Source organism: Monodelphis domestica, chromosome 2, assembly GCF_027887165.1.
Source record: "Monodelphis domestica isolate mMonDom1 chromosome 2, mMonDom1.pri, whole genome shotgun sequence".
Lineage (NCBI taxonomy): Eukaryota > Metazoa > Chordata > Mammalia > Didelphimorphia > Didelphidae > Monodelphis > Monodelphis domestica.
The window spans coordinates 267560070-267580010 of record NC_077228.1 but is presented as its reverse complement, the minus strand read 5'-3'; the positions used below and the strand labels follow the sequence as shown (position 1 = coordinate 267580010).

General features: G+C 38.0%; 1 protein-coding gene across 2 annotated transcripts in view; it reads right to left on the bottom strand.

The window, feature by feature from the left end:
- Positions 1–323: 323 nt before the first annotated feature.
- The window catches only part of BTNL2 (butyrophilin like 2), a 57686-nt gene continuing 38068 nt past the window's right edge, over positions 324–19941 (bottom strand). Inside the window, exons 6-13 of one of the 2 annotated variants that reach the window (XM_007483615.3) lie at positions 18512–18859; positions 11989–12345; positions 8810–9274; positions 5245–5265; positions 5100–5126; positions 4068–4094; positions 1805–1831; positions 324–1045 (exon numbers count right to left, since the gene is read on the bottom strand). In XM_007483615.3, coding sequence (XP_007483677.2) covers positions 522–1045; positions 1805–1831; positions 4068–4094; positions 5100–5126; positions 5245–5265; positions 8810–9274; positions 11989–12345; positions 18512–18859 — 1796 coding nt within the window. In that variant the 3' untranslated portion in view covers positions 324–521. The remainder of the gene's footprint in view (positions 1046–1804; positions 1832–4067; positions 4095–5099; positions 5127–5244; positions 5266–8809; positions 9275–11988; positions 12346–18511; positions 18860–19941) is intronic. The other variant, XM_056817951.1, reaches the window with a different exon arrangement.

The window sequence follows — 19941 nt, the reverse complement described above, 5'->3', positions numbered from 1 at the left end:
GCCTACTAAATACTCCTCATGTAAAACTTCATTTTTCATTTCCATTAATCTTCCTTTTATGGTCCAACAACCTTCTTGTCTTTCCTCTTTAGTTCCCAAGTAGGATTAATGGTCCTGATTCTACATGAACTCTAAGGATTCTTCCTCTTCAAAGACCTGGAATTCTATGCTCTTATGACTGACAGGAGTAAACACACAGAGTTTTATCTTTTATGATATAGGAAGAGTTCAGAGGAAGCTCTCTTTCTTCCATACCATGACCTGTAGGGAGGGCAAGGGAGAACACACTGATGGAGAAATTATCTAAAATAAACGTTTAAAGCTTCTTTTTGAAAAAGTAAACTTTATTTTTTTATCATGAAAAACTACAGAGACAAAATTGGAGGGGGGGAAATGGTGTTCACTGTCTGACTCATCAATTAGAGGCCTAAGAAGTGACAAGGGACAAGGATGGGACCAAGTTTAAGGACATAGTTGATCCAAGAAACAGTTTGGGAGGCAGGAAGAGATAGGAAGTTCCTCTAAGGTTCTGGACAGATGGACACAGGAATTTGATCACATGACCAAAGCCTAATGAAAGGGCAGAGGGCCCCATGAAAGGAGCCTGGAGTAAAATTATAGATATGGGACACATCTGTCATATTGTAGAATGATACATCTCCAGCATCATAGTCTAGGAAAATGCCAATCTTGTGAGGGGATTGTCTCAAGGAGAGGAAAGTGGGAGGGGAAGTAAGGGCCCAATATTCATCATTATATAGCCTGAGACCCCAGAAGCCATTCTCAGGGGACAATGTCACCACCCCCTTCTTCCTCACATCATCTCTACAAACGCCCAAGTCCCAATCAGCTCTATTCCCAACCTTTAGCTCCCAGTAATGCCTCCCTGAGGTGATTTTCTCTAGGCCCAGAACACAAGGCAGAGAGTCAAATCTCTTAGTGTTGTCACAGATATTCTGGGGACATTCTCCCCGGATGACACATCTCCCCTGGTCAGATAAAATAAGTTCTGGATGTGCTGTATCTGGATCCATAGTCACATTCACTGCAAAGAGAGTAAATGAGGTTAATGCTTGATCAGTCCCAGTGGTGTAAAGGCAGGGAGGTCATGGGTTTGCAAGGAGTCATTGAGATGCGCTTTACTCTAAGGAGAGTGGGAAACCAACTAGGTCTGGAGGAATTCTGCTGACTCTCAAGGATAGGTGCCTAAATTCAATTTGGTCTTCATGATCATAGAGTTATGACTTAGATAGACTAGCAAAGTAGTCTGATAAGAGACAGGACAAGGATCTTAGATAATTGTGATTGGGACCATCAGGTCTTTGGCTGCTCTTCCTTTGCTGACACCCATATGGAATTTGTTATAACTGTTCTATTACCTCTTCCCTAGAGCTAACCAGTCCTTTATCATATCTCTTAGAGTTAGAAGTCTGGAAAAAAACAAATTGAGGAGGAACTCTTTTCCCTTCCCTATTTTCTCCCATCTCTGGAAGTCCTTCTATTACCTCAAAATAAGAACTTCTAATCTATTCCTCTCCACTTATCAAAAGCAATGGAATCTCTCTCTCTCTCTCTCTCTCTCTCTCTCTCTCTCTCTCTCTCTCTCTCTCTCTCTCTGTGTGTGTGTGTCTGTCTGTCTGTCTGTCTGTCTGTCTCTGTCTCTGTCTCTCTCTGTCTCTCTCTCATACACACACACACACACACACACACACACACACACACACACACAGGGAAAATCTGGACAAGAGCAAACACCCAAACAAACAACTGGGAGCAAAATTTAACAGGAATACTCATTACCTACCTGACTGGAACTGTTCTTTCCTCCAGTCTGAAAAGAAGTACAAACACACAATAAGAGGAGTCTCATAATACATCTACTGAGGGGTTCACAGATTTGCTCAGTTTCCATTTTCATGAACTTATCCTAAAAGGTAGTCTTACCAAGAAAACTATCTATAAACACCCTGAACAAAGATTTTCTGTCTCCCCAATGCTCCACTTTTATAGGATTTCCTTCTAATTTGGGGGAAATGGGAGTGAAGTCTCTTGTGTAAACTGTCCCCATAGGAAATCATGTTTGAATTTCTCAACATGGTCTCATAGGATAGAAAAAAATAAAGGCCTAGATTATGGAGGAAACGGGGAGGCATAAATCTTTATCACCTCCCTCTAGTATTTTTTCAGGATTTATTCCATTTTCTGTATGTCCTCTGTTTATTCAATCTTTCTCTTATTCAATCCTTTTTTATTTCTCTTTACCATACTATACCATATCCTATTGCTATCTTTTCCTTTTCCCTTCTCCAGACCCATCCATCCATATCCTTCTGCTCCAAGATTCAACTCAAGCATTCCCTCCTCCTAGAGTCTCATTGTTGGAAGGCACTTTGGAAGTCATCTTGTCCTCTAACTGCGCAGTGAGGCTTTCTACAATATCCTGGAAAATGGTTGTCCACCATCAGCCTGAAGACTGTTAGCTATGCAGCATTCTCTACTTCCTTAAGTAAACTCATCCTACTTTGAAGTAACGGGTTGTTAGCTAGAACTTCCTTATGCTGCTAATCACTCATTTCTGTTAGCCCTGTCCTCCTAGGTCAAGGAAAATAAACCTAATCTTTCTTGCTCATAATAAGTCATCAAATAATTGAAACCTGAGATCATGCCCCCTATAGTCTATTCTTCTCCAGTTCCTCTCACTGTTCTTCATATGGTAAGGATTCCTGTGCTTGTAACATCATGATCATTTTCTTCTGGATGTGCCCAGCTTGTCTATGTTCTTGCTAAAGGTTTGACGCCCTACAAATGACAATAATGTTCCAAGCTAAGATCAAGGGAGAATAATAGTAACAAGAACTCTTCTCTCCTCAACCTCCCATAGCACCCCCAAAATTGGAACCATTCACCTAGAAGTCTCTTCCCCACCCCTCTTCTTATATCACAACATACAGATATTTTCCCTGACCTGATATCACCTCCTTCTCTAAAGTTGCAAATGAAGAGATGGCCCTTCTCTTCACTAAGACAAAACTTGAGATTTTTTATGGATGCTATACCTTTCCAACTCCTCCAACAAGTTGCTCCCATTATTATCTCTATCCTTTCTTATCTTCAGCCTCTCTCAATCTACTCATTCCTTCTACACTGGTTTATCCTTTGAAAACCCGCATTTGATCTTACCATTCCTACCAGTTACCATCCTGTAACTCTCCTCTTGTTTGTGGCTACTCTACAGTTAAGGCCTCTACTTTCTCTCTTCTCTCTTCAAAATCATTTGAAATATGGAGAAGGGGCAAGGGTTTAAGTATTTAGGTAGTTCCTACTATGTGCCAGGCACTTTGCTTTACAAAAATGTTATTTGTTAATCCTCACAACTCTGCAAAGTAAATGCTGTTATTATCCCCATTTTACAAGCCCTTTGCTCTTTACTATCTCATTTGGTGACCTCATCAAAACCTATGGGTTCCATTATCATCCTTATGCAGACTCCCAAACTGATGTATCCATCCCTAACCTCTCTCCAGATTTATAGTTACTCACCACGATCTCCTTCTTAAATATCTTGAACTAAGTATCCCATAGGCATCTTACACTCAATATGTCCATAGCATAATTCATTATCATTCCACAAAACCCTTCCCTACCTGTATGACTGACAAGGGAACCACTATCTTCTGTGCCATCTAGATTTGCAACTTTAATGGCCTCCCCAATTCCTCACTCACTCATTCCACGTATCCAATTTCTTGCCACATATTGTTACATCTACATTCACAACATCTCTCATAGATTTCTATTTCCTTTCCCTCTTATAGCTACAGTCCTAGTTCAGGACCTCATAGACTCCTGCAACAGCTTTTTCACTGGTTTCCCTAGCTCTAATCTCTTTCAACTCCATTCAACTGCCAAGATAATTTTTCCACAGTTTATGTCTGGCCATATCATTCCCCTGCTCAATAAATCCAATGGCTCCTTATTACCACCACAATGCTCCCTGGAGCTACATAGAGCAAGTCTAATCCCTGTGATGATGAGATCAGATAAGAGAGAAAAATAGCATCACTTACCAGCATAGAGGTGTGCCTTTCTCCAGTCTGAAAAAGAAACAGACAAGCACAAAGAAAAAGTGGTTGGAGACAAAAAGGAAAGCTTTTCATCAGGGCTCTAACAAATGGAAATAGGAGGAAGAGGAAAAAAAATTTAATCCTAGCTATTTCTAATATGTGTCACATACATTTTAATGCCTGACCCTTTTTTTTTTAACTCTGTGGCAAAACATGGCTTTTCCTCTCACTATAACTTTCCCCCATATGTTGAGGTGATAACATAAAGCCAGCCATCTGGGAACCTTAGAAATGTCCTAGGAATATAGTTTCCCATTTATGTAATCTAAACTCCTCATTTTACTGATGAGAATATTGCAACTCAGAGAAATTGAGTAATTTGCCCAAGGCCAGAGATATGCTGGAGCCAGCTCTCACAAGCTTTTAAAAGTCAATTTTTTAATTTTCAGCTTGAACATTTGCATTTCAGAGACCAGCAAAGTCTAGGAATCCTAGTTTGATTCATTATTTCATCTATTGTCTAGGCTTAAAAATGATGGGGAAATGTTAATAATATGCCTTCAACTTAAAAGTAAGTTGTCTTTTATTCTTTTTTTTTAAACCCTTACCTTCTGTCTTGGAGTCAATATTGACTCCAAGGCAGAAGAGTGGTAAGGGCTAGGCAATGGGGGTCAAGTGACTTGCCCACGATCACATAGCTGAGAAGTGTCTGAGGCCAGATTTGAACCTAGGACCTCCCATCTCTAGGCCTGGCTCTCAATCCACTGAGCTACCCAGTTGCCCCTGTTGTCTTTTTTTCTGAAAGACTAGTGTTAAACTTTTACTAATACACTCCTAATTAGAACCCAAATCCTCTGATTCAAAATATAAGTATATTTCCATTTCACCATACTGCCTTGGTTAGAGGCACCATTAGGAAATCTAACCTTCCTCCCAGGTTCTTCATCTTTGATCTCCTAGTAATACTGAGTATCTCCCTTTCTCTGGAAATGGAAAAGAGAAAAGAGACCCAAAGAAAACATCAGAATCACTCACCTTCTTGATATAGAGCCTTTCTTCTCTCTGAAAACAAGCACACAGAAGGAGAGAAAGGCATGGACACATGAGACAAAGTCAGAAACCACTTGTCAGAGAAGGGTCATAAAATTAGTCAAATTTAAAAGAAAAAAATGAAACTTACCAATTTCTTTCTGGAGTTCAACTGAAAAAGAAATGAAAGGAAGTTCATTCTCAAAGTAAATCTCAAAGTTGAGATATCTTATTAATTCTTCCAATCACCTGAGCTGGTCTTTCATATACCTGATCCTTCATCATACCACTGAAATTGTTCTCTCCAGTTACTAATGATTTTCCTATTGTCTAATCTAAAGTTTTTTCCTCAATCCTTATTCTCCTTGAATTCTCTGTAGCTATTAATACCATCAATCATCTCTATACTCTTTTCTTTCTACATTTTCAGGATACCATCCTTTCCTGATTCTCCTATCTGTCTGACTATGCCTTCTCTATGTCCTTTATTGGATCCTTCAGGGTGTCCCAGTCCCCCATCTCTTCCCCCTCTATATTACCTCATCTGATGATCCCATCAGCTTCCCTAGATTTAATAACCATCTCTATGCTGGTGATTCTCAAAGCTACTACCTTGCTCCAATGTCTCTGCTGATCACCCATTTTCTCACATCCCCAACTACTTTTCAGACCTCTCAAAGGGGATTTCCAACAGACATCTTAATTTCAATATGGTCAAAATTCAATTCATTATATTTCCCCTTAAATCTCTCACCACTTCCTCACTTCCCAGTTTAATGTAGAGAACAACACCATCCTCCAAGTACCACAGGCTTGAAACCTAGGTGTCCCCCAACTCCTTACCATCTCTAATCCCTTATATTCAAAGCCTGTCAATTTTCCTTTCCAATATTCATGCCTCCTTCTCTCCTTCAATAACTTCCATCATACTGGCACAGGCCTTCATCAGTTCACACTTGGACAATTGCAATAGCCTGATGGCAGAACTGTCTGATTTAAGTCTCTCCCCTCTCCAATCTATCCTCCATTCAATCACCAAGTGATTTTCCTAAAACATAGATCCGACCATGTCACCCAACTCACCTACACTGACTCACTATTTCCTCCAGGATCAAATAAAAAATCCTCTGTTTGAAGATCAAAGCCCTTCATAACCTAGACCCCTTCTACCTTTCCAGTATTCTTATACCTTACTCCCCATCACACTCTTTGTTCCAGTGATACTGGACTGTTTGTTGGTCACCTCTCAGCTCCATTTTCTCTAGCTGTTCCCCATTCCTGGAATGTTCTCCCATCTCATCCCTACCTCCTGGATTCCCTGACTTCCTTTAGTTCTTAACTAAAATCCCCCTGGTATAGGAAGCCTTTCCGAGTCCCATGGAATTTTATTGCCTTCTCTCTTTTAATTATTTCCTATTAACTCTATATATAGTTCATTTATATTTTGTTTACTTGGTTATTCCTCCATTAGATTATTAATTCCTTTTCCTCTTTTTGTAACTCCAGAACTTAACAAAGTGTATGGCACAAAGTTTGTGTTAAATAAATTATTATTGACTAATGTATTAACTGATGCTTCCCATCTGGGGAAAAAAGTCTAGTCTCATGAAGATTCAGTTAAATAAATCATAAAATAAGTGAAATAAGAAGTGAGCAATGGGAGGAGAAAAGAGGAGATATAAAGACAAGAAATGGGATAGCCAGGGTCATCATGCATCACCTCAAATACTTTTTCAACTCATTTATTCACCCTCAGCTTCAGAGGCTTGGACCATTCTGGGAAAAAGGATGAAGAAACAAGACTAGAAACTAGGCAAATTCAAGAATTTCTAAATCCTGGCCTAGCTCTTTATAGAAAGGAACCCTTTTGAACATCCTAGTGCAAACATCAACAGTATGGAAATAGGTTCTAATTGAAGGCACATGTAATACCCAGTAGAATTGCGTGTCAGCTACAGGAAGGGCAGGGGAGGGGAGGGAGGAATAGAATATGATTTTTGTAACCAAGGAATAATGTTTGAAATTGACCAAATAAAATGTTAAAAAAAGAGAGAGGAATTCTTTTCATGTATGCAGCCATGCCAGAAAAGGCAAGAGTCCTTCACCTATGGGATCTTTCCTAAGCCCAGGAAAAGAAATAGAAGTAGATGGAGACCCTCAGGATCAGGTATTGGTCCTCAGAAGACCAGGGCAGTTTAACTAGGCCTCCCCCTACTGTTCAATGGGCATGAGAGTCAAGGTCTAGATCAAGAACAAGTTGAAGTCTAAAAGGGGAGGGAGAAGTGGGATTAGTAGGAATTTTTTTCTGAACGTTTGAAAAAAAAAATCTTACCTGGTAGTAAGATTTTAATCTGCCCATTGGGATGCACCTCTACTTGAAGTCTCCCAGACCCTTGATATATCTCAAAATCATTCTTTACGAAATAAAAGAGGAGGGGGAACTGTGGGAATCTTATAATTAGTCCACAAAAGAGACAATATTAGATAATCATAGTACTGACTAGAATTCTAATGAGAGCTGTCATGCTGATAATCTTTATAAAGGTGCCTCTAGAGGGATAGAGTAGCTGACTATCAGTGTCTCTGAGCCATGAAAAGCCTTGCAGCTGTAGCTATCAAGATCATGAAACCTCCATTAAATAAATGATTTAATGAGTAAAATGAACTGTGAGAAGGAAGGGGGAGAAAATAAGGGAGGAGACAGATATAATATGGCATGGCATGGTGGCATGTACGCATGAGAATGTGCATGCATGTGCACACATATACACATTCACAGGGAAATGAGCAGCCAAAGGACAGGGAATTTCATACAATCCCAGATGCAAGTCTAGTTATCTCCAGAAAGAAATCCTTTCTAACCTTTAGCCAGGCCAAAAAGACAAAAAGGCAGCAAGGCAGGGGCAAAGCTCTCCACCTCAGGGACCTTCTATAGGGCCAAGTAAATGATGAGGGGGAAGAGATAGTGAAGGATGTAGGGGAAGGTAAAGGTTTATAGCAGGAAATACTCTGGACAGCTCCTGCTGCAGCTTGTTTCCCACTGCCCCAGATTCTGGGTAGGAAAGCCCCAGGAAGCCAAATTTATTTCAGCTCTGATTCCCTCAGCTCCCACAGATCCCAAGGTCACAGATCCCAAGCAGAAGTTACCAAGATGTAGCCCTATTTCCTGAGATAAAGGTGGAGGGAACAAGAGAAGAGAAGAAAGCAGGCCATCAATCTACTGAGACAATTCTTTCCTTCCTTCCCTTGACTCATTCAGAGTCACTTATCTTCAATTTCAGGGACTAGGCTTATGTTAAGAAAGGAGAAGGGCAGAAAAGAAACAAAGAAATCAGATTTCTAAGTTTAGGCCTAGCTATCTCTAAGAAGGAATTCTTTCCTGCCTCCAGACATTCCTGGAAAGTAAAGAAACAAAGCAGAGCCCCCAGCTTCTGGAAGCTTTCCCTGGAATGAACTAAAAGAAAGAAAGCTAGTAGATATATTCTCCTCTGGAAGTCAATGATTCCATTGATTCTTCCAAGGTCAGACTCTCCTTTTTTCTTTGAAGAGTTTGTCGTTTGTTGTCTTCCACTCATCTATGTAAAAAAAAATCCCTATATATCTTCTGTTACAACCTTCTTTATCATATTCCTTATGTCCTGATATTCTGTCTTCTCTCCTAGATTTTCTTTTTTCTCTACAGATTTGGTGAAGCCAAACAAGTTATTTTTTCTTACCTTGAAGTTCATTCTCCTTACCAACAACTTCATCCTTTGAGGTAAAACACTGTCTCTTTTTAGCCAGGGACTCTGCCTCTTTGATCAATGACCTTCTCTCTGTATCCAAGGATTCTCTTTCTTTAATCAAAGATTCCCTCTCTTTTATCAAGGATTGTCTCTCTTTTGCCAATGATTCTCTTTCTGCATCCAAGGACTGTCTCTCTTTAGCCAAAGATTTTCTTTCTTTAGTCAATGACTTTCTGTTTGCATACAAAGATTCCATCTCTGTGTCCAATGACTCTCTTATCACTCGGTTTTGATCGAAATCTGATGTCTCTCTTTCAAAATATTCTATCTGGTATGTGGGCTGGTTTTCATTGTCTTCTTTCTCTTTTTTCAGATTATATTCTTTTGTTATCATGAAACAAATGAAAAGGACCACACATAACCGAAGCCCAGCTGCTGACATTCTGGTCTTGGTAACTAAGAAATTAAAAATAAATTCATTCAGAAATTCAGTCACATATAAAATGACATTCCGTTTAAAATAAATTTTCTCTTGAATCCTATATTTTGACCCAACCTAGCTGTGATCCCAGACTCACCCCTTAGTTCTTAGCCTCCAGAAGTCTAAAGTAGAGATCCCCTTTAGGGAGATGCTGGATCTTCTCAATCTTTTCCACCTCTTTGGAACTTAAGACAAATTCATAACCACCTTTTCTGCCCAAAGGCTCTATTTATTCTTTGCATTTTCTCTGAAAGACTTTATATACATATTTCCCCTCTTTGTATCTGCTATTAATCACCTATAGCAATTGTCACTCAGAGACACACGGGTAGTCACTATAAAGAAAACATTGATGGGAGCAATTCTATGTAGCAATTCACAGAAAAATGCAACCCAGCTTTTCCCAAGGGAAGATGCTCATCCAAAATTATGAATGAGAGAGGCAGACAACAAATACTATGGGGGTACAAAGAACTGAACCAATCTTTGAAGAGCAAATAGATAGGTCTTGGATAAAGGAAGAAATGGGAGTGATTCCAAACAGAGATTTTGTAAGGAAAGGCAGAGAGTTAATGTTTGCTGATGATCTTAAATATATACTTTTCATTAATTAGTATTATCTCATTTGATCCTCACAATCTAGGAAGGCAAGTGCTTTTATTATCTTCATATTACATATGAGGAAACTGAAGGAAATTTTCTTGCCCAGGGTCACTCAGCTAGTAGGTTCTTGGCCTGGATTTGAACTCAGATCTTTGTGACTTCAAGCCCAGAACGCTAGCCACTAATAAGAAAAGCATCTTAACATGTAAATAATATCTTGACATTATTGTGAAAATAGTATAGAGTTTGTGACCAGCCTAAAAGGATCTTGTGCCCAATAACAAGAAACGTATATAACTCTTAAGGGACCATTGTAAAACTCTGATTATTTAGACTCCTTATATTAATTGAGTCATTATATTTCCCAACAACTTCCACCCATTGACTCTACCCACCAAAATCATTCTAAATAAAGTTGATCAACATTCCACATAATTCTTCCCAATTTTGAAAAGTAATTATGAATCTAAATCTTCTTTTCTCCAAGCTAACCATTCTCAGTTTCTTCAACTGTTTTTCATATAAGATGTTTTTTATCTTTTCTGTTTTTATCTTTATCTTTAACTCATTCCCATTCTGGTTATAATGCTTGGGTTGAACCCTTGTTTGTCAATGTTCATGTTAAACTCCAGTTTCATTTTTATCTGTCTAGTTTGCTTCTGATCTACTACATTTTAGGGCTTTCTTGCCTTAATAAATTTCTCAATTGATGGGATTAGGGACAGGCAGGGCAGAAAGGGAATCCTGTACATGAACTCTTTTTATTTCACAAATTCAGCATTCAGAGTCTAGGTTTTTTCTGGCAGCTATTCTTTTTATCAGGGTATCTCTCTTTGAACACTATTTCTTTCCCCTTGTGCAATGATCTATCCTTTGTGTATATCATTCCTTGTCCTTCCTCCAGTGTTGTTCTCTTTGCCAATTTTTCTTTCTGTTCATATAATAATTCTTTTTACCCTTTCTTTCCTTTCCTTCATCTGATGACAGTTATTGTTTCTGAAGTGAATGTTTTTCTCTCTAGTTTTGTTTTTTCTTCTTTATGTAAAGACTTTCTTTCTTTGGACATTTTGTCTTTTCTTCATCTGAGGATGCTCCCTAAAGTCATTCTTCCTCCTCAAAGTACTGAATTATTTTTCTTTATTTCCTTTCTACCAATTATTCTCCCATTTTGGACCTTGCAGAATTATCAAATAAGACTGAGAAAACTGCTAGATCACTCAGGGGGAAACTAAGTGACAAGGACTTCATATATTTACAGGTAGAAATATATTGATGAGAACAGACTCTGATCATTTAATATTCTAAAAGAATTTTATGCTATTGACATGTTTCATTAGACTACATTAAACCAGTTAAGATGGAATTTTATCCTGGGTTCTTTCCCTAAAACTGCAATATATAATTATGGAAACTTCTAGTAGAATAATTAAATAGATTTGTAACTTTCCCCATTTTCTGACATGTATGATAAAGAAACAAATTAAGGACTGCAAATGTGATAATGGATTAAATAAGCCTGTGTTTAGCTTAAGTTCCATCATTGCCTTGACTGTCGATATGATTTATAAATAAAATGTCTTTACAAAGATGAAAAAAGATCATAGAATTAGTGGTGCCCAGTCAGTCATCTCCCCTTCTAGAGGTTCTTGGAGAAGTTGTGTACCTTCTATCATATTCATTTAGAATCATTTGGATATCACCTCTATTAAAAATGTGAACTCCATGAGGACAAGCATCATGTTTTATTTAGACATAGTTTTATCATGCACAGAGCTGTAGATATTCCCTTGCATATCATGGGCATTTATATAACTGTTGGGTGAATGGGATTGGACAGAATTTAATTTAACTTTTTTTTCCAGAAAATAGAGACAAAAATATTAGCAAAAAGAAAAAGGGAGGAGCTCAAAAATTAGATACTGCTATTTCTTACAAAACCACAGAGTAGTTCTTATGGACAAAACTTGATAACTGAGATGTTGATAAATGAAATTACTTCCTCTACCAGTCACTCAAAAGAAAGAAAAAAAAACCTCTAGTTTTTTTAACCATTGAAAAATTTAAAAGAACAAGCCCAGCAACTTACCTGTTATAATCACTTCTGCTTTGGTTTCTCCATACCCATTGTCTTCCTGAAAATGGCACCAGTATTGTCTATTACCTGGTAGCCTGACTCCCTGGATTCTCAGGTTGGCACTCTTCTCAGCAACAGTGTCCTTCATAAGCTCAGTCCTTCCTCTGTGCTCCATTGCCTGCTCTCCATCTTGAGCCTCTCCATCCTGGTATGCATATACAGTATCAGGGATGTGAAATTGGAACCAATTGACCCCCACGTGCTCAGCATTTATCTTGGGGTAGAGTTGACAAAATAACATGGTATCTTCATTCAGCTTAATGGGGATATGTTCAGCAGATTCTGTCACAGCAGATCCTGTGAATTGCTCTGTTTGGTACAGCAGAATACAAGAGAGAAACAGAAAGGAGTTGGCAGTGGGACATCATGAGTGAGAATCTATAGCAGAAAGAAAGCTCACCATCATGGTCACCACCAATAAGCATCAAAAAATAGGATATAAACAGGAACCACCAAAGGCTGCCAAATAAAGTAAACCCTGGGATAGGTTAAAAATTAAAGAATTAAATTAAAGAAAATTAAAAATTAAGAAAATATAAAAGGGTCAGAAAAGGACATGATTAACTCAAACCTTCATACTGTCAATGCTATGAACCCTACCCAAAAGCCAGTTATCAAGACATTGTAATACTATTTGCATTAGGCAGAAAGGTAGAAATAAGGAAGCAAGGTTATTCCAAAAAATGTCTTTGAAGAGCAATCTAAGAAGTCTTCCCTGATGCCAATAGTTGTCATTGCCCTCATCTCCTTCAACTTTACTTGTCTCTGTACATGTTGGATCAACCCCAAGAGATCCTTGAAAGCAAGGACTGTATGGGTATTTGCCCATCTATCTCTAGCACCTAGAACAATGTTTTCAATATAGCTATTATGAGTCCCCTGATATGGCTGCCTGTATGCATAATTATATTATTCAAAGTTATAATTAGGTGAAATAGAGTAATGGGTTCCAGAGCCATGTGGGACTTGAAATATACAACCATTACATGGAATCCCTTATTCATACTACCTAGCTGTGTAGCCAGTTCTTAATGCATTAAATAAATGTATATTGAGTTGCACTAAGTTTAAAAAAAAATTGTTAGTGTCTCCAGTATTATACAGAGGAGAACTTCAGAGTCTAAGTAACTTCATTATCCTCATTTTTAAGAGAAAGTTTCTTATAGAGTTTCCTTGGAGCTATTGTATAATATGAATGAAAATGCTCTCATTCTCTGATTACTGATCACTGAGCAAACTTTGGGTCTACAACCTTGTCTCCCTAATTGATCCTGTTAAGAAATATGATTTTAGCTGTAATCCCAATCTTTGGCAATGGTTCTGTATCTGAAAATAACATCATAAAAAGATGGCAAATGACTGAAAATAATTATAAAAGTGAAGAATCAGATAGCATATCCTTGGAACTAGAGAATCAAGGAACTTCAATTTTTTATTTTAAATAATTTTAAATCTGATAGGTGATTGCAAAATAGTCTATTTAAATTATCTTTTCAAGGCTTTCAAAAACCCATTATATATTTATAGTGTATTCTATAAAATACTACAGACATTTGATTTATCCAATGAGGAAATGAGCTTGGATTATTGAATTACTAATGGATGACAAAATATAACAAGTCAATATTGGGCTCAGTGTTGGCAATTATTCCTTTTTATGCATCTACTAACTCTTTTTATCCATTCTTTCCTTGCCTTCCTCTAATGACTATCTCATCAGGTTTTTTGGATTTTTTTTATAATGTTTCCTTGGTTTTGTTTTCCAACTACATGACCCTGACCTTATCACTCTTCTGCCTTAGAATCAGTAAAGATAAGGGGTTTTTTCCTTGTTCTTTTTCTTTTGTTTCTTCTTTATGCAAGTACTTTCTTGCTTTGGAAATTGTCTTTCCTTCATCCAATAACTCTCCTACAGAGACTCATTCTCCCTCCTAGAATGAGTGAATTTTCCTTCTTCATGACTTTTCTGATAATTCTCCCATCTTGGACCTTGCTTATTTCCTTTCACCAAAATTTTGGTCATTGGTACTTTCTCTTCATCCAATAATTCTTTTTTAGTTAGCTATTCTTTTCTTGCCTTTATTTAATAATTTTCTCTCATTAGTTGCTTCTTTTCATTTTACCATTGATTCTCAGACTTTCTACTTTTAGACACTCTCTCCTTTCATCCAATGTATCCTTTCTCTCCCTCTCCCTAACTCCTCTCTCATCATCTTTCTTTCCAACCAACAATTTTGACATTTTGGACCTAAAGTTTTTCCTTTCATCATTGTTTCTTTATATCTGTGGAATATCTCTCTTCAATCATTTTTAAATTTTTATCTAATTATAATTTCTGTCATTTTTTTATCTTTTTCCAATGACTCCTTTCAGCTATTGTTTCTTTTTCTTTGTGTAAATACTTTCTCCCTTTGGATTTTGTGTCTCTCCTTTCATCTGACTCCTTTTTATGGATTATTCTTCCTCTTTCCTTTCACCTAATATTCCTATTTGGAACTTTGTTTCTTTCCTTGCACCAAATGTGTCTTTCTCTTTGGGATATATCTCTCTATGGTCTCTGACTCCTCTTTATTCAAGACTCTTTTTCTTTGGATATTTCCCCTCAAGCAATAACATTCTTTAAAAAAAAAAAAAAGCTTCATTGATTCTAAGGCAGAAGAGTTGATAGGGCCTAGACAATTGGGGTCAAGTGATTTGGTTAAAGTCGCACAGCTAGGAAGTGTCTGAGGCCAGATTTCAAACCAGGACCATACCCTCCCATTTTGAGGCCTGACTTTCTATCCACTTAGCCATCTAGCCACAACAGCAATGACTTTCTCTAGATGAAGATCACTCCTTGCCTTTCATCTAATGATGTTCTCTTTTTTACCATTATTTCTTTTTCTTCATACAATAACTCTATCTCTTTAGCCACTCATTGCTTATCTTTATCTAACAATTTTCTCTCTCATTGTTGCTTTCCCTTTTTCAAATGACTATTTTTGGTTGTTATTCCTTTCTCTTCATCTAGAGACTTTCTCCCTTTGAACATTTTGTCTCTTTCTTCTTCCAATGACTTGTGCTTCCTTTTCCCTTCAGTCAACAATTCTTCCATTTTGAACCCTGCTTTTCTCCCTTTACCAAATGTCTTTCTTCTTGGCTATTGTTTCTTTCTCTTTGTGAAATGCCTCTTTTTCTTTGGCAACTTTTTTAGCCAATATCTGTTTCTCTTTGACTATTTTTTCTTTCTCTTCTTAACATACAATTTTCCCTTTGGTCACTCTTTTGCAAATCTCTGGCTCTCTGCCTCTTTCTCTCTCCCAACATTGTCTTTTTATCTTTCTCAAGAGATAACATCTTTTATCTTTCTCAAGAGACAGTCAGGGTATAGATCCAGCTATGGGCTCTGAGCAGCTAGGGCCTACATTGATTCTAGAGGAAGATAAGGTGGAGCCTGAGTCAATCTTCTCAAATCAGAATGAGGGCCTAGGCCAGAATCAGAACTCCACAGGGCACAGATGACCAGAGCAATGAAGAACTTAAGAAAGAGACTGAAGACTTGGGGGTCAGTCCCAACAGACTATTCCTACCAATCTCTGAACTAGGGCCCTAAGCAAGAAGTAGAGCCAGCCCAAGGGGAAAATATTGAAGACACTCTACCTGACATTGAGGAGCGTATCTACATCCTGTGACTGCACCTGCCTGATGCTCCTGTGGAGAGGATGAGGAAGAGGAGATAACTCTCACACTGAGCAACAGAAGCTCTATATCCTTGGACCAAGAATATGTGCAGCAGGTAAAGACTACAATGGTGAAGGTAAGTCTACCTGCCCCAGGAGTCCCTGCTTATATCCAAGAGATTTCAGATGCCCAATGGGAAAGTATGCTAAAAAAGATTCTCCAGTCTCAAAAGGAAATCTCCATGTGGAAGTGACTACCACTGAAAATAGTTTCATTTCTTTTTTTCCCAATCTAGACTTAGTACCACCTCAATGTACACTTGGATAAATCCCTGTTCTCAATTTTTATCCCTCTCATTTCCTTTTCCATCACAGGCAAACTAGGACTTCTCTTCAGACATTCATTTTATTGAATTCTGTATGGATAGATACATCTGCCCAAGCCCAAACCACTTTATGGTATAACACTTTGCAAACAATAAAGCAGCCTATGTACACACATATGTATACTGTAAAAATTGTACTATTTGAAATTACTTTTTTTTTTAATTAAAACCCTTACCTTCTGTCTTGGAGTCAATACTGTGTATTAGCTCCAACGCAGAAGAATGGCAAGGGCTAGGCAATGGGGGTTAAGTGACTTGTCCAGAGTCACACAGCTGGGAAGTGTCTGAGGCCAGTTTTGAACCTAGGACCTCCCATCTCTAGGTCTGGCTCTCAATCAACTGAGCCACCCAGCTGCCCCCTTGAAATTACTTTTAAAGACTGATTATATTAATTATTGGTCGCCAAGGATTTCACTTATGAAAATCCTAATGAAACACTCAAGTCAGAATGGAGTTTTATGGTAATTTAATTACAATGGGAGTAAGAAATTATTAGAGGGAGAGAAAGAGGGAGAGAAAGGAAGAGAGAAAGAAGAAAGAGGTTAACTCAACCTCCTGGCAGAGCCAGAGAGAGTTTTAGGCCTTGGAGGGCCAAGGCAAGGAAGGGAGTCAATCCTTTCACTCGCATGACTGATCCGAAGGAAAGCTGTCTGCAGGCCTCCTCCCAGTTCAAGCTCCAGAATCAAACTGAGTCTAGCCCTGTCCACAGAAAGTGAGTGAACTCCAGAGGCTGTTCTCTACCTCACTTCCTGCACCTCACACCTGCCAATGGTGGCTCAAGCTTGGCTAAGGACAGCCCAAGGGAGCAGTCAGTTGTTTCTGATTTGTCATTAGCTAGCACATGCCTGTGTAGTGTGGGTGTGCACATTCTTGGGTGCTGGACCAAGCAAGATGGAGGAAATTTAAAAATCACAATCCCCCCTGATGATGATTGGGGGACTAGTCTCCCCAATTGGTCACTAAACATAAGTGTCCTGCACCCCAAAAAATTCTAACTGCAGGTGCATACAAAATTTTACCCTCTGAGAGGAAAACTACAATAGTTGTAGATAAGGGGGAAATAGAGGAGAGAACACAGCAAAACCAATGTTTTGCTGGGCTCATTGACAAAAGCCAATTAGGGGGCAGTCCCCTTTGGCATAAAAGTGTACATTCAAAATAAATGTTCAATCAACCTTCAGTTCACTCAATCGCACCCCAAGGTTCATTCTGGATCTTCCTGTAGTGTAAGGGTTTAGGTATCTTTCTGCAAACAGTTCATTCTCTGGAATCAGGAGTTAGCAAGCTTCTTCTCTGAAGATCTATATTTAACAAAATTTAAATCTTGGATTTTATGAAAATACAATACACACAAAATGATATGTCTTTTTGCAGTAGATTTTTAATTTTCCTCCATTGAGCTCTCTTTTTCAACATATATTCTTCTTTTTTACTTTTTTCTCCATTTAGTCTTCAAGTCAGTTATATTGTGAAGGAGTAAATAAATATAGTGAGAAGAAGCAATATGAAGAACAAAGATTTATCATAAGATTCAAGTAAATGAACTTATTGGTCTTAATGTAAAAAAAAATTATATTAGAAATATTATTTCCAATATCCTCAATCTTACTGTTTAATTTTTTCTTTCACAATGTCAAAATGATTGCCATTCTCTAATCCATCCAGTGAATAATCAAGACCCCTTTGTGAGTGTTCATGTACTCTATTCAACAAAGTTTATAAAAAGAAATGTCTTCACCTTCTTCTGTTGACTATAGATTCTGTTTTCCAGTTGTAATTATATAAAATCAATCATAAACATTAAGAATACATGGAAGAAGGGGGCAGCTGGGTAGCTCAGTGAATTGAGAGCCAGGCCTAGAGATGGGAGGTCCTAGGTTCAAATCTGGCCTCAAACACTTCCCAGCTGTGTGACCCTGGGCAAGTCACTTGACCCCCATTGCCTAGCCCTTACCACTCTTCAGCCTTGGAGTCAATACTGGGTATTGGCAGAGGTAAGGGTTTATTTAAAAAAGGGGGGGGCTGCTGGGTAGCTCAGTGGATTGAAAGCCAGACCTAGAGATGGGAGGTCCTAGGTTCAAATCTGACCTCAGACACTTCCCAGCTGTGTGACTCTGGGCAAGTCACTTGACCCCCATTGCCTAGCCCTTACCACTCTTCTGCCTTGGAGCCAATACTCAGTAATGACTCCAAGATGGAAGGTAAGGGTTTAAAAAAAAAAAAAGAATACATGGAAGAAATTGAAAACCTAAGACTCAAGCCAAAAATATATCAAATTTACTTGGAAAGTATATCTAATTCCTGTCAGAATGTATGAGGAATCTATAACTGAATGGATAACCCATAGTTTAACATAAAGATTAGTAATATTCTTCAATATGAAATATTATCCAATTTATTGTAATTAAAATACTAAATTCAGTACCTTACCTTGTACTTGTATTTCCAACACAGCTCTTTGAAATACTTGGTTTTTCTCAAAATAGCACTGGTACTGACCACCATCAGACACTCTGATATTTCTGATTTTCAAGGCAACATTCCCATTAGTGATAGCATCTTTTATAAATACTGTTCTTCCTTTGAATTTCACCATCTGTTCCTCTTCCTGATCCTTCCCATCCCGATACATGTAGACAATATCAGAGAACTGGGATCGAATCCAGCCCACCTCCATGTTCTGAGCATTCATTTCAGGGAAGAGGTGGCATGGCAGCAAGACATCTTCACCCACCCTGGTGATAATGGACTGAGTAAGTCCAATCACCTTTCTCATAGCTGTTGAGAAAGTGGAAACAGAGGCTCAAAGAGGAATTAACAGGGGATAAATTTGTAACAGTAAGGCAGACTATCTATGGAAAAAATAATGATGATGATGATGATATAAACTAAATTTTATAATAACTACCATTTATGTAGCACATTAAGGTTTGCAAAGCATTGTACATATGTTATCTCATTTGATCACCACAATAAGGCTATGCGGTAGGTGTTATAATCATCTCCATTTTACAGATAAAAAAACTGAGATTGAGAAAGGTCAAATTACTTCACCAAGGATATATAGCTATTAAGTAACTGAGTTGGAATTTAAACTCAAGATTTCCTGATTCAAGTCCAGCCTCTTAACAACTGTCCCCACACCCAGCTACTGTAGCTATTTTTAAATTTAATTTAATTTAGTTCTTTTGTAACATGTGAAGTTCTGAGCTCTCTCACTCCCTTCTTCATACTAAAGAAGGCTATAGTTTGAAGGAAAAAAAAAAGACTTTTAACTATTAAATACATTACATCATATCCATGTCTGGCATGATGTCCCTTCTCTTGATTTTCTTGAATATTTAGCACAAGTACCACCTTCTGATGTCAACTAGGTGGCCCAGTGGATAGAACACTGAGCTTGGAATCAGGAAGATCTCAATTTAAATGTAGCCTCAGATACTTACTAGCTGTGTGATCCTGGGCAAATAAACTAACCCTGTCTCAGTTTCCTCATCTCTCAAATGATCTGGACAAGGAAATGGAAATCCTAAATGACATCGCAAAGAGCTGAAACAATTGAACAACAAAACCTTTTGATAGTCCTTTCTTGTCTCTCCAGCTGTCACTATAAAATCTTCCACAGTTACCCTGTACCTGCTTTGTATGTGTCTTACACATAATTATTCTTTGACCCAGGATTATACTCCAACGAGGTCAAATAAAGAGGAAAAGGATTGCTCTTTATGAAAATATTTCAGTAGTTTTTTTATTGTGGCAAAGAACTGTATACCATGGGGGTGCCCATTAATCATAGAATGGTGGAAAAAATTATGATATATAACCATAATGGGATATAATTCTGCATGTAACAAATAAGG